The sequence below is a fragment of the Salarias fasciatus genome, chromosome 22 (assembly GCF_902148845.1).
Source record: "Salarias fasciatus chromosome 22, fSalaFa1.1, whole genome shotgun sequence".
NCBI classification, from domain to species: domain Eukaryota; kingdom Metazoa; phylum Chordata; class Actinopteri; order Blenniiformes; family Blenniidae; genus Salarias; species Salarias fasciatus.
In genome coordinates, this window is record NC_043765.1 from 28486342 (window position 1) to 28500326 (window position 13985).

General features: G+C 46.4%; 1 protein-coding gene across 1 annotated transcript in view; it reads left to right on the forward strand.

Moving 5' to 3' along the window:
- LOC115408996 (retinoic acid receptor beta-like) overlaps positions 1-13985 on the forward strand; it is a gene marked incomplete at its 3' end in the record, with an annotated part of 82135 nt that overhangs the window by 50712 nt on the left and 17438 nt on the right. Inside the window, exon 5 of the mRNA XM_030119957.1 lies at positions 12343-12519. Coding sequence (XP_029975817.1) covers positions 12343-12519 — 177 coding nt within the window. The remainder of the gene's footprint in view (positions 1-12342; positions 12520-13985) is intronic.

The following is a 13985-nucleotide window of genomic DNA, read 5'->3' on the forward strand; positions in this document are numbered from 1 at the left end:
GGAGGAGCTGTGCAGACTACCTCATAGCTGGGGTGGAGCTGTGCATTATGGGCGGAGCTGTGCAGAACCGAGCGTTTCAGCCTCAACATGGCTGCCAGGGGGAGATTCGGGATTGCTCAAAAATGCGCGAATGGTTCAGGAAACAACTCCATGCGTCTTTTTAATGAGGAAATGACACTATAGCTTTATACAAAGCTCAAAAAAGTGGATTTTGCATGATACCCCAACTTTAAGTTCCCTTTTTGGGGCTGAACTTCAATTCAGTAAATTCCTAGTTAATTCCCATTTATCATCAATTCTTTTCAACTCCTATAAATTTCCATTTATTCCCTTTGAAAGTTTCGGATTTTGTGCCTTCTTTTGTGGCTGTGTCGGATGGAGCCACTGGTCAGGAAAGTGAGCTTCTCATTAGGTCCATTCCTCCATGCTGGTCTCCACCTTTCCGCCCGTTCTCCAGACTTGCTTCATGGGATTCAGGGTGTTTGATTGTTGGTACAGACCACAAGAGTAAAACTCCTGTTTAATGTTTCATCTCCAGTGTCTTGACATCCAGCTCCTTGAGATCAGGGCTTCACAGCATCAGCTAAATGTGAAATGCAGGATCATTTTTTGAAATATCTTGATTAAAACAAAAAAAAAACAAGATCCTGCCACAAAATCCCGATTAATATGATTGATGAGTATGTGAAACATCAGGTATATTTACCATATCTATTGAGTGTTGGGATGAGGATATATTCTGTGGTCAATTCATACATTCACACAACCTAACTTTAGCAGGAACTGCTCTACATGCTTTGATTTTTTATCTTTTTGCGGATCACAGCCTGCAGTTCTCTAAAGTAAAACATTTCTGAAGCCACTTCGTTGTTTTTAGATAGTTTTCCCTGATTTTTCTGCTTCTTTGCGTCGGACTCCTGGCTTGGTGACTCCGGTTATGATCTAATCCTGAAATAATGAAGTGAAGCACGAATCATTTTCCACATATCTTCACACACAAATCTTTTGAGATGTTTTCATTGGAAGTCTTGTCTTCATGACAAATCTGTCATCCATGACTTTGTTTTTGCCACATGTCAACTTAGTATTGTTAAAGAATAGTTTGTGCTGTGGCCCGTGGAGATCAAAAGTCATCATTTGTGAAATTATCTGTTTCAGATTTCTAAAACACATTTAAGTGATTATGATTATGGAATGAGTTTAGGTAACGATTGAAGGCGCAAAGTCATTAGAAACGTACATATTTTGAACTTAATATTTCTGGAACGCTCCTCTTTTGCATCCATGTTCGGGTCTAAATAGTCTAAGCCAAAAGCAGTTATGAATGCATCTAATTTTCGTGAACTAAACTTAGAAAGCTTCGGTCCTTTTTGCCTCCATTCAGAAGCATGATTTTGGATGAGCTTTTTTTTTTCCCCCATAATGCATTAGCATTGTGACTCTTGTGGGCTTTGAACCACCAACCGCAGGATCTGTCGCAGTCTCTGTGCAGGTGACAGCGCCACCTGGCTGCCCCCGCAGGGCAGACGCCCATGGATCCGCTCATCACGAGTCGGGCGCTCATAATGCTCGTCCCTGCGCTCTGAATCCCTCCTAATGCGCACGGAGACCCGCGGCCACTTCGGTCCTCACAAACACTTGTTATTCCTCGCTCAGCGGTTATTGATTAGACGTTCAGTGTGATGGAGAGACCGTTAAAGTCAGGTGTCACAGCGACGCGGCGTACCTAACACATCATGACTACTGAGTGCCTCCGGTGAGATGGATGGGAGGCGGCGGCGGCTTCGGCGGCGGCGGTGGCGGCAGCGGGGCTTGTTTACGCCCGTTTTCATGTCTTTGCGACGGCGATGGAGGAATTTTAAGAGAGTTGTCAGGGCTGAGAGATGCAGCGGCTGCCATGAGGAGAATGATGTGAAGCCCGCTCTGAGGCCCGCTCTCCAGCCGCCGCTCTGCCTGACACCGCGGAGACGGAGAGCGAACGCAGCTAATCCAGCGCGCGTCATTATCTGCCTTCATGAATCAAGTGACGGATTTGCGCGCCCGAGCTAAGCTGGATGTCAATAACGCTTGTCGAGGCTTGTGAGAGTTGTGCTGCCCCTCCTCCTTCCTCCACGGCGGTATGGATTACCAAACGTGGAAGGATGGCTGCAGTTAGACGTATCACGGTTATGCTGTGCAGAGGCGTGGAGATCATCAGCAGGCCTGCACGCTGCGCTGCAAATGTGTTGTCATCTTCAGATCAAGTATTCTCAATATACATATAAATATGAATGAAATGTATGACTAATTCAGAAAGAAATATACAATTCATTTAAAACAAAAGGTTGTTAATTGACAGACATAACTATTTTGCACCTCGTCAGAAGTCTAAAGCTCTTCTGAGATCTTCCTGGTTTCAACTGCAGAAGCAAAACTAAACATAAAAAGAAAAAAAAGGCTCTGTTTAATTAGATTACTGGTTTAAACTAGGGGCAAGAGAAAGAGCACTGGCATTTGGAGGAATAAACAAATGAACACAGTCTCCTCTGGCGTTAAAAAATGTGATTTGTTTGCCTGATGGTGGCGCTCTGCTGGAGAGTCGTTCACTCAGAGCCTCGTTCTCATCAAAAGGTTTCTGTCTGTTGCTCGTTTGAAGGCCTCGAGGAAAGACCCTCATTGTGTTGGGAAAACAGATCTGTCTACCTTCCAGCCGGCTGATTTTCATTTTGAGTTTGGGAATCCAAAAAACGGGGAAACATGCCAGTTTCCATTTTCCAATTCTGAAAAAACAGAAGATGTCTGGTCTCCAATTTGTCATTCAGAAAGTGGGAATTAATAAACCGGAAACGGAGTCTTCAGATAAAGAATCCTGGTCCCATTTTCTTTCCAGATTTTTGGTAAACCAACACATAATGGCAAATCAGTTGAAGCCTCGTTGCCTGATTTTCTGATTTCCAACTTCCCAATGAGAAACTTTTTTTTGTTTTGTTTTGTCTGCCGATAACAAATAAGAAATTTGTGGATTTCCCAAATCAAAGGTGGGAAGCTGTACGGACCAGAGCGTCTCCTGTCACTTGTTGCATAGTCTTGTTCTTTATAAACTTGCCCGTCCAGCTCCTGAACTTTTTCTAATAGTCAGTCTCGTCCTTTAAAGAGGTCTTGGTGAACTGTTCGGCTCGGACACCTCAGGATCCAGTTCAACCATCCCGACCACATCAGAGCCTCCGTGAGTCTCGTCATTCTGAAACATCAGAAATCTTTTCTCTCCAGTGTATCCCAGCCCAGAAGAGAGATCGCGCCAATCAGTCGTTCAGGGTCTCTCTGGAAAGGTCTCATAAGTCAGGCAGTTCAGGGTCTAGGAGAAGGATCTCCTGAGTCAGACTCGTCAGGAACTTGTTCTGAGATCCCGGGATCCCGTCACCGTGAAGCGTCTGGCTCTCAGGGACGGACGGTGTCACAGAGGATCTCACATCGCAGCCTGGCGGTGGAGTCTCGGTAATCGGGGGATCAGGGACCTCATTAGTCAGACTGATCAGGGCCTTGGAGGATTATCTCATGAGGGTTTGCAGAAGAGTCTCTCAGGGCCTGGTCCGGGGATCTCGTCAATCAGCGGCGTTTAGCTCTTCTGGGTCAGCTGGATGGATCTCATTAGTCGGACGCATTAGCACCTTGTGGACGAGTCGCCTGTGCAGAAATGACAGCGTGACCCTTCATCCCACCCCGGAGGGCGGCTCGCAACTTACTGTGTCTTATCTTTGCAAAAGCAGGAGGTCACAAAAAAAAACCGGCGCGCCATTGATGAGGGGAGATTCTGTGATGCCTTGACAGGCAGGCGCTTGGACGACTGATAGCTTGATAGAGGGCGGCGATGGCGGCGCTTTTGATTGACAACGCAGCAGCAGCAGCGGCGGCGGCGGCGGCGGCGGCGGCGCTGTGCCGAGGAGCTGACAGTGTCTAATGTGTTTGTTTTTAGGCCGACTTACATATAGATTACAGTCGGCGGGAGTGTGCGGTGATTGACACCGGCGCTCCGCTAGCGCTGTACTGCGGGGAGCGTGGGGGGCGCCAGCCGGGGGAGGGGCGCGTTTAATGACTGCTTAGAAATCTCCTGACACCTGTCAGTCACGCCAAATGCTGTTTATACTAAGACAAACAAAGCCGTCGGCAGCCACGGCGTGCAGTAATGCGTCTCTCGCTGAACTCATTCGGTCCCCGACGAACGCCGGAAAGATCCGCCGAAACGGCGGCAAATCGGCGCTATTAGCTGCCGCCGACTCGCTGCACGGCGAGCCTCCATCTCCGTAACCGTGTGTTTTTCAGCCCCCCCTTTTCAATCCCGGCACAAAGCCGCTAATCACTGTAACCCCTCTCTTCTCCGCCCTCGTCCCGCTCCCTCTCCCACAGGACACTTCTCACTTTTTTTTATATAAACAGGCAAAAAAAAAAAAAATCCATTCAGGCAAAATCCACGGCTAAAAATAGCAGGATGTCACAGCGCGAGCGTTGCTGTTTGTCGGAGTGGCAGTCGGGCTTCAGATAAAGCCGTAATCTGGATCAGTGGTAATTATACTTGCTCGCAGACTGTGAGAAGTTCCTCATTATTACAAGCGATTGGATTCTGATGCGCCTTTTCAGTCCCGCTCGCTGGGAAACAGTGGAGGAGCTCCCGCGCCCTTAGATTAGGTTAAAGCTCCAATTATGTGGTGAAATATTCAAATCCTAGTCTGCAGTGATTTAGGAGTTCATTGCTGGGTTAGCGGAGATAGCTGCGGCGAGCGAGAGGGCTTAGCTCCGCAATGAATAACGCTCCATTGACAGTGATGGTGATGAAAAACGACCCCGGCAGCTTCAAAGACAAAATAAAACATTAGCGCTCGGCGAAGCCGGGCGGCTCCAGGCAGCGGCGCCCGTTTCGCTGCCGCGCCGCTGTAGTCATATTACAGTGAGTCTGCCGGCCACATCTGTCACAGGAGCTGCTTTTGCACGGTTAAAAACAAATGAAGAAAAGCAAGCAAAGCTTTTTGTTTGAAATGTTTGTAGCATCACTGTCAGGAATGTCAGCAAAAAGCAAAGTAAGCGCTACCCAAGGTTAGCCAAACTTTCACCTTCCCAACATTTCTTTAGATCGCCATGTTCCTGACTCCAGGGTGACGTTTTGAACCTTGACTGGTGTGCCAACACAGCGGCCGCCTTGTGTGTTAAAAACGACCCCGTCTGTTCTCAGCTCATCCCCATGAAGCCGTTTCAACAGCAGATCAGACAAAACGCTCAGTATTACTGTATAGTTAAGCTCAAATTAATCAGATAAATTGCTTCTTTAGCTTTTTAAAATTCAAAAGTGACCAAAAGTTGAGAAATGGACCAGTTGACAGTAAAATTAACACTGGAGCCCAGTCACACACGGACAGCTTTGCTTTACTTCTCTGTCTTGTCTTTTTTTTCTTCCCTTGTCCTGTTCGGCAGCTGGTTTTGTCTGTTTTGTCTTTTTGCTGTTTTTAATTCCACTGTGGGCATCCATCAGCAGAGGTCAGTGTAAGTCTCAGTTTTGTAAGGAAACATCTTAACTCACAGTTTCAACCTACTAACCAACAGAAAACTGTCAATATTGAAGTTTAGAGAACAGAAATAAAGAAGTACGACTTCTTGTTTGATGTTCTTTTTTTGTTGTTGTTGTATTTGAAATTTATGGAATTTATTAAAATCTATTTGCAGCTTTAACTGAGTCTTCAGCTAATGGATCATATTGCAAAGGCTGCTGGAGTACAAGGCACTACAAGCTTAACATTAGCATTAGCATTAGCATTAGCGTTTAGCGTGTGTGATTGGTTTCTTCAGTCTCATCACATCATCCATTACCTTTCTGAAGACTTTAAAGTCCAGTGGAAGCAGACCTTTGATCGTCTTGTGGGATCTCTGATTGAACAGCTGACCAGTTGAACGGTGTGGATCTGGTCGGAGCGTAGCACTGCTAGCTAGTTGTTTTTGTAAAAGTTAAAATACGGTGATCTGAGTTGGCGTGGTTGTGCTGTTGCCACAGTGGAGTGATTTTGTCCAGTTTTCTCTGGATGCAGGTGACATGCCGCCTTTTTCCACCTTCAGGACCAGATTCAACTCATTTCAGTTCAGGAGCCTCGTAAAACTGACCAGTGTGAGGAGCATTTCCTTTTTTTAACAAATCCAAACGTTTTCTACGGTTTGAGTTTAAAAGGAATACTTGTATATTTTAAAAAAAATATTAATAACAACAATTAGAATATTCCATTCCAAAATTGGAAATGTAAATATTCAGTGAAATGTGTGAAATTTGGACATGAAGACGAGCAGTGAAACGTTCACAAACCATGCCGCTGATTTGCAGTTTCTCACAGAACATCAACTTTCATGTTTTCAGAAACTGATCCTCACCGTGGGTCTTTGAAGGTCTGGAAGATTCCTCTAGCGCTCAGTTATTAAAATACAAACACCAGCTATGTTCACGTTGTGTTACTGCAGGCTGTTTGATCACGCTGTAGCTCCGAATACTGTCTTCTTCTTTTACATCTCCATCTTCCTCCTCTTCCTCTGCCTCTTCTTCTTTGTCTTCTTGCTCTTCATCGTCATCGTCTTCTTCTCTTCTCCTACTTGTCTAATTTGTTTAGATAAACATTCACAAATGAAATTAGAATTCCCCGGTAACTTCCTTGTTTGGCTCTATTGAATTATGAGACGTCGTAATTGACTGAGATTGGGGTGGAGGTGGGAGGAGGGGTGGGGGGTTAGGTCTTCAGCTAAAAAAAAAAAACAACACAACAACAACGACGACGCAGGAAAATCCAACTGGGAACCATCTCACTGTGTTTCCTCCCTCCACCCTCCACCTCCCCCAACCAATCGTCTCCGCCCGTCCCGTCTGCACCCGGAGGGAAGAACAAGACGAGTTGCTTTAATATCAGCTGCCGCCACCCGCCCCGACATATGTGCATTGAGCCAACACTATCTCTCTCTCTCTCTCTCTCTCTCTCACACACACACCCACACACACACTGGGTGTGTGTCACACCTCCACCTCCCGTCAGGCCCGCCGTCGATCAGTGGAATGTGGGTCTGTAGTGCTGTTGTGTCACCCGCAGCTCGTTGCTGGTGATTTAAGCGAGGCTCTAATGTGGCTCTCACTTAACCCCGGATCATATTTAATGATCTCTCTCTCTCTCTCTCTCTCTCTCTCTCTCTCTCTCTCTCTGTCTGCTGTTGGCCAAACGCCACGTGCCAGGCCACCGCCGCCGCCTTGCTAACGCTAACGGCCCGGGGCCCGTGACGCCCTCCGGTTCCAGCCTCCTCGGAAATCCGGGGGCTCGGCGGCGAGGCGGGCGGTGACGTTTGGCGATATATTGAGGATTGATTGGATTTGGGCTCGCCGATGCGGCATTAGGCTGTCACTTCCACCACCTGCTGCTTTGTCTCGGTTAGCTGCAGGGTGGCGAGGCCGTCCTGGACTACCTGCACATGATGGCGGCTGGGAGCCGACGCGTTAAGGACATTAAGACTGAGCTCACTCTGTCTGGGGTCGAACCGCAGGGTGTGGGAGTCGAGACGGTCCGTCAGCGGGTCTCTTCAGTCGTTTCGATCCTTAAACTTAAATCTAAAACTAAGACAGGATTTATTTTTTCAAGATTCCTCCTCCTCTAAATCGAACTGCAGGGTGGTGTAGTGGTTAGCACCTCTGACACATGGAGACGGGCCGGGTTTGAGTCTGGGTTCCGGTTTGGAGTTTGCATGGTCTTCCCATTGGTTCTCTACAAGCATTTTGATTTGATCAGCAGCAGAAATACAGTCAAAGCTCTGATGTAGGAACACCTTGAATCCACTCTTCATTCAGACAAATTGTGTGAATGAGCAAAACACCAAACAGATTATGGAAGAAACATAATTTTATTTCAAAGCACAGAACTGAACCGATGCAAAGAAATGTTCACAAAATTAATACAAAATCAAATAAATGCATGATATAAAGGTTAAAAAAATTAGATGAGGAAACAAGCCAATACTGTACAGCCGGGCGATGTGAACACAAAGGAAGGATAAAGCAGCTGTGACCCGTGTCTCAGATTTTCATTGAAGGATTTTGCTTCTGAAACAAAGAGAGTGAACAATGTCACTGGATTTGGAACTTTCCAAGAGCGATGGCTAAGCCAGTCACTCCCTGCATGCATGTGGCGGCCATTCAGAGAAATCCAAGATGGCCGACATCGGCTATTTCAGTGTTCGCTCAGCTTGAAATTTGCCTGGAATTGTAGCCCCTGCTGCTAATTGTAGGATCATCCTGACCAAAAACAGAAGAAAAGCTACTAATTCTTAGCCAAAGTTAAAGCAGGATACTTTCTTTCTTTATGCTCAAGTTTTACATTAAAGTCAAAACATCTGTTCCCACGCTCTGATGATCCATTCTCACTGAATCCTCTCCCACATTCAGTTTTGTCGTTTGTTGTTTCTGCTCCTGGTGATGTGAAAGAGCTCACTTCTTGTCTCACATCCTGCATTGCTTCCTGTCTGACTTCCTGTATCATTTCCTCTCACTTCCTGCCTGAATTTCTGTCTGTCTTCCTGTCTGACTTCTTGTTTCACTTCCTGTCTGATTTTCTGTCTGACTTCCTCTCTGATTTCTTGTGTCACTTCCTGTCTGACTTCCTATCTCACTTCCTGTCACACTTCCTGCCCAACATCCTGTCTCACTTCCTGTCTTATTTCCTGTCTGACTTCCTCATTGACTTCCTATCTGTCTTCCTGTTTCACTTCCTGTCTTATCTTCTGTTGCACTTCCCGTCTGACTGTCTGACTTCCTGTCTGACTTCCTGTCTTCCTGCCTTCAGAGGCTTTCCCTCCTGTCGAACCCAGAGACGCCACCGTCTCCCATTTGGCCCTGATGGTTCCGCTACTTGAGGAGACGTGTTTCCCTGCAGCTCCGCTCTCCTCAACGCCAGACGAGCCGAGCTGAAACTTGAAAATCAGGATTTTACAGACGTGTTTTCCCCGCCGCTGCTCACGCTCTCCTTCTGTCGGCGTCCTGGTATCTAAACTTTACGTAACGCCCGGTTTTCCTTGAGCCCGTCTCAGTTTGATGCATTATTTATCTGTTTACATGGTGGCTAAATTCAGGGCTTTACGTTTGTTTTTGCTCATAAATAAAACTTTAAAATGTCACATTTCACTCCTTTAAATGTCGGGTCTGGGTAAATGTCGAGGTCGCTTCGGCTGCAGCGATTAGATGGTTTGTGATATGAATGAAGGAAGTGCGGTCGCGCCTGTCGATTGAGCCTCAGCGTTTCTGGAGTTTGCTCAAGGGCACAGAGGACCTTTGGTTCGCCGCCCCGCAGCGGCACTTAGGATCAGAAAACTCCCCAAAACAGTCGATTACATCCACAGAAAGGCTCTGTTTGTCTCCCGAGGCCCGCGCACTCCGACACGTCACGGCTTTCAGCATCGCAGCAACAGGAAGTCAGGATACTGAGGAAACAACTTATATCAGTCATTCACATCATCATCATCTTCATCATCATCATTAGAGAAAGGCAGGTACCACTTTCTTAAAGGAGCAGTACCCGTACGAACACCAGCCTCAGCGATACCGAGTACCAATACCAGTCTGTGTTTTTGATGTTTCTGATTAAATCATGGCAAAAACTAAATGAATGAAGACTGAAATGCTCTTTCAGTCCTCAATTTGTTGTACTACATACATTACAAGTACAAATAAAAGTAGGGATGCATTGAAAGTAAAGTAGGAAGCTGAATTTAACTGAACTGAAATTGATATCACTGACCTTTCACAACTTGCTGATACCGAGTATTGATGCCATTTAACCTAATTTATGAGCCTCAATAGTGACTCTACGTCACCTCCAACAGCCTTACAATCTTTACACTCTTTAGCGTGCAGCATGTAGCATCGCTGGTGTGTGAGCAATGAAAGTTTTTAGCATGTAGCATGCAGCACGGCTCCAGCAACATGGTTCTAACTCTGCAGCTCTCTGCTGATTAGGTTCCTGGTGTTCTACCAACTATTTTCTCCTGTTCTTGATATTTTATCAGGACATAAAGTTCTGTCTGTCTTACGTTTCTCCCGAATATCAAAGAACGTCCAAACCGCAGATGTCGCTCGTCCTTTCTTGGCACCAGCAAGTGACATTGCCAATGTATTGAAAAATACTAATATCATACTAATAAAATGCTTTAGTTCTATCGAGAGCTTTTGCTGAATACAAGTAAAACGTGGTATCGGCGCTGATATCAGTCAGTATCAGTGCAGCCTTAATAAATAGCCTACTCTTCCAATTTGATTGATGATGATATTATTTTACTTTTAAAGTAAGACACAAGTAATCAAGTAATCAACTAATAATCTTGAATTATTGTGCTGTAACAAGTCTATTTCCTTTAGGATAGTTTATCTTTTTTTATTATCTGTGTAAAAACCTGATTTTTTAAACTTAGTTTCAGAGTGAGAACTGGACTCCGAACACCCAGCTGGAATCATTTTACGTCTTTGTTCTGAGCTTCGTCTGTGAAGAACGTCTTCCCACGGAACTGAGTCACTTTATGGATTAAATCAACTGGTTGATCAGCTGTTGTGTTTTATGTCACAGAATCACCCAGAATTCCCAGTTACTTCTCATTTAACAGAAGCTAGTACCAAAACCATCAACCAGGGAATCCGAAGAGGAAGAACTAGAAGATATTTCAAACACCAAACCTTTGACTGTAAATGTTGAACCTTCAGGCACATTTCAAATGTTGTTTTTGAGCATATCTCTGATTGTTTGATCATCCTGAGAACGGTGGCCGTCAGACGACATGTCTCTGCTCTCCAGGTGAAGTAATCCGTGCGCTGACTGTCCTGATGTCCGTCCAGCTCATTGTATCTCAGTGCAGTGGAGACTTGGTCCTGCAGGACCGATGAGCCGTTTGACTGCGAACCATCAGAAAACAAACACATGATCATCAGATCCACCGTCCTTATTGTCAGCCAGCAGAAAAACCCAACCGTCCGGCAACCCTCCAGCAACTGTCCCCCAACCTTACCGCAACCGTCACCCAACTGTCCCACAACTGTCCCAAATCTGTCCACCAACCATCCCATAATCATCTCCAACCATCCAATCATTCCCCACCATCCACCCATCTGAACATTCTCCAACCATCGACCAACCATCCAACCCTTCTCCCATCATCCAACCATTCCCCCACCTTCCTCTGCAATCCAACCCTTCCCCAGCCACCCACACCATCCAACTATCCCCTAACCATCCAACCCTTCCCCAGCCACCCCCCACCATCCAACTATCCCCTAACCATCCAACCCTTCCCCAGCCACCCCCCACCATCCAACTATCCCCTAACCATCCAACCCTTCCCCAGCCACCCCCCACCATCCAACTATCCCCTAACCATCCAACCCTTCCCTCACCATTGACCAGCCATTCCCCAATAATCTCCAACCATTCCCACCTTCCGAACCATTACCAACTACCCTCCACCATTCTGACTCCTTCTTCTGACTCTCTCTCTCTCTCTCTCTCTCTCTCTCTCTCTCTCTCTCTCTCTCTCTCTCTCTCTCTGTCTCTCTCTCTGTCTCACTGGGGTGACCAAGTCCCTCACTCTTTGTGACGTATTTTATACACTTCTCGAACTGTTTTTGAACAGTTCCTTCATTCACAGGAGACTGCAGCTTGATTAATGTGCCCATTTCATTTCCTGCTGTCTTTTGAGGAAACGAAGCCACGTCTTCTTTAAAGAAACATCAGATCGATCAGTCACACATCAGATGACTGTCAAAGTCAGTATTAATCCTTTAACTGATCAATCTATTGGTTTTACTTTGGTCTGCACACAGCGCCCTCCGAGACGGCCTCCTTCCTTTAATCTGCGCACCCCCCCCACCCCGATGGCTTTTAGCTCCCTCAGCTCTTTCATTCCTCTGAGTGTTTCTCCGCTGTCCTCTTTGTGTCGGTTCTGGTGCTCAAAGCTGTGTTAATGGCTTCAAACCGCTCAGCACTTCCTGTCACGGCTCTGTTTCTGCATCCCGTCATCGCCGATCGTCCCACTGACACCGTCACGCTCATTATCCCGGGGCCCGGCCGGCCGGCTCGGCGGCGTCTTCGGCAGCATCCGTCCTGCCAGAGCGCCTCCCGGCTCGGGCCTTATGGAGCCTATTTACCGAATGCCAGTGTGACACATATGGAGCAGAGCGGAGGCAGCGCCGAGGAGATCATTAGCAGCCGTCTGCACCCTGACAAAAGTAGATGCCTTTTCGCCTGACGTGTGTGTGTGTGCGTGTGTGTGTGTGTGTGTGTGTGTGTGTGTGTGTGTGTGTGTGTGTGTGTGTTGCAGAACTCGAGTGCAGACCACCGTGTGAGGCTGGACCTGGGCCTGTGGGACAAGTTCAGCGAGCTGGCCACCAAGTGCATTATCAAGATCGTGGAGTTTGCCAAACGAGTGCCTGGCTTCACGGGGCTGACCATCGCCGACCAGATCACGCTCCTGAAAGCTGCCTGCCTGGACATTCTGGTGAGTGTCAGCTTTTTGAAAGAGTTTTCTTCTTCACACACCCGCATCAGGCAGGTTGTTCACAGTGGAAGGTACATCCCGACCCTCATGAAGACAGATGATGATGGCGGACTGCTAATTCAGACTGTTATTCACTCACTGCAGTGATTCATTTACTGAGCGCATCCCTGCGACCTTTTCCTGGAATACTCTGGACCTCAGTCATCTTTCCAGCCCCGTCACCACTCACTACTAGAGATGGGTTCCGTTCATATAACAACTGACCTGGTACCAATACCCGGTTCCTGGGAATCGGTACCGGTGCTCCCTGGTGCCAATTTTTGATACTTTTGTGTGTTTATGAGGTAATAAATGTTCATTTGTTCCTGGCTGCAGACGACTAGTCGCTAACAGATACTAGCGTGCTAACTGATACTGGCATGCTGGCGTATGCTAGCATGCTAATGAATGCTATGATGTGCTAACAGATACTATGGTGTGCTACCAGATGGTAGCATGCTGACAGATACTATGAAATGCTGACAGATGCTTCCATGCTGACAGACACTATGACATGCTGATTGATGCTAGCGTGCTAACAGATGCTAGCATGCTAATGGTGCTGAATGCAGGAATTGTAGCGTACATCTGAGGCTGGTCATTCCTCAACATTGAGAAAAATCTTGTTCTTAACCAGGAGTTTCTTAAGATTAGAAGTTTCCCACCACTGTGAGCATAATCTTTTGAAAAGTGGAACCATACTTTGGTTCTCTTGCTTTGTAGACATGCTAGCTACTGACGGCAGTCTTGTGGACAATGCTCATTCAGGTCCAGCAGAGAAAATCCCCTTCTCTTCCACTCCCTCCACACAGGGATACATTTAGGTCCTGAAACATGCTACCGTTGGATTTTACGTCAGTACTCGGTTGTACCGACGAGATTCTGTACTGAATTCGGTAGCCAGCCCTCGTCATTACCCTCCATGGCTCTGATGGTTCTATATAGAATTTTACGGTTAGAATTAAAGACTTCCAGTTGTTGTTAGGTGAAAGTGATTGGTTCGTATAGGGGCGGGGCTTAGCCAATGGCCATTTCCACCAGTTTACACCAAAGTCTAGGAAATATAGGATACTGGATTAAACAGATAAAAGTGACCTAAAGCACAAGAAGAACATGCAAATCCAAGGCAAGAGTGTTAACCAAATGCCTCTATTCTCTTATTTTAATATCATTACTTTATTTAATGACCTCCAAAAATGAAACCCAAAAAATTCTAAAAAATAAAAAAACTGCCAACATATCTTAAAGTTTCCATTGATAATGTCATTTTTTGAGGCGTACCTGTGGATGAGTCAGCACGGCTCCTTGTAGATTCACTCTGAGATTTGAAACTGGGACAGCAGAGTCTAAATCCTCCTCAAGTGTTCAGCATGAAGCTGAAAACCCCCGTCTGCCGAAGTCTTCATTCACAGCAGTGATATAACTGT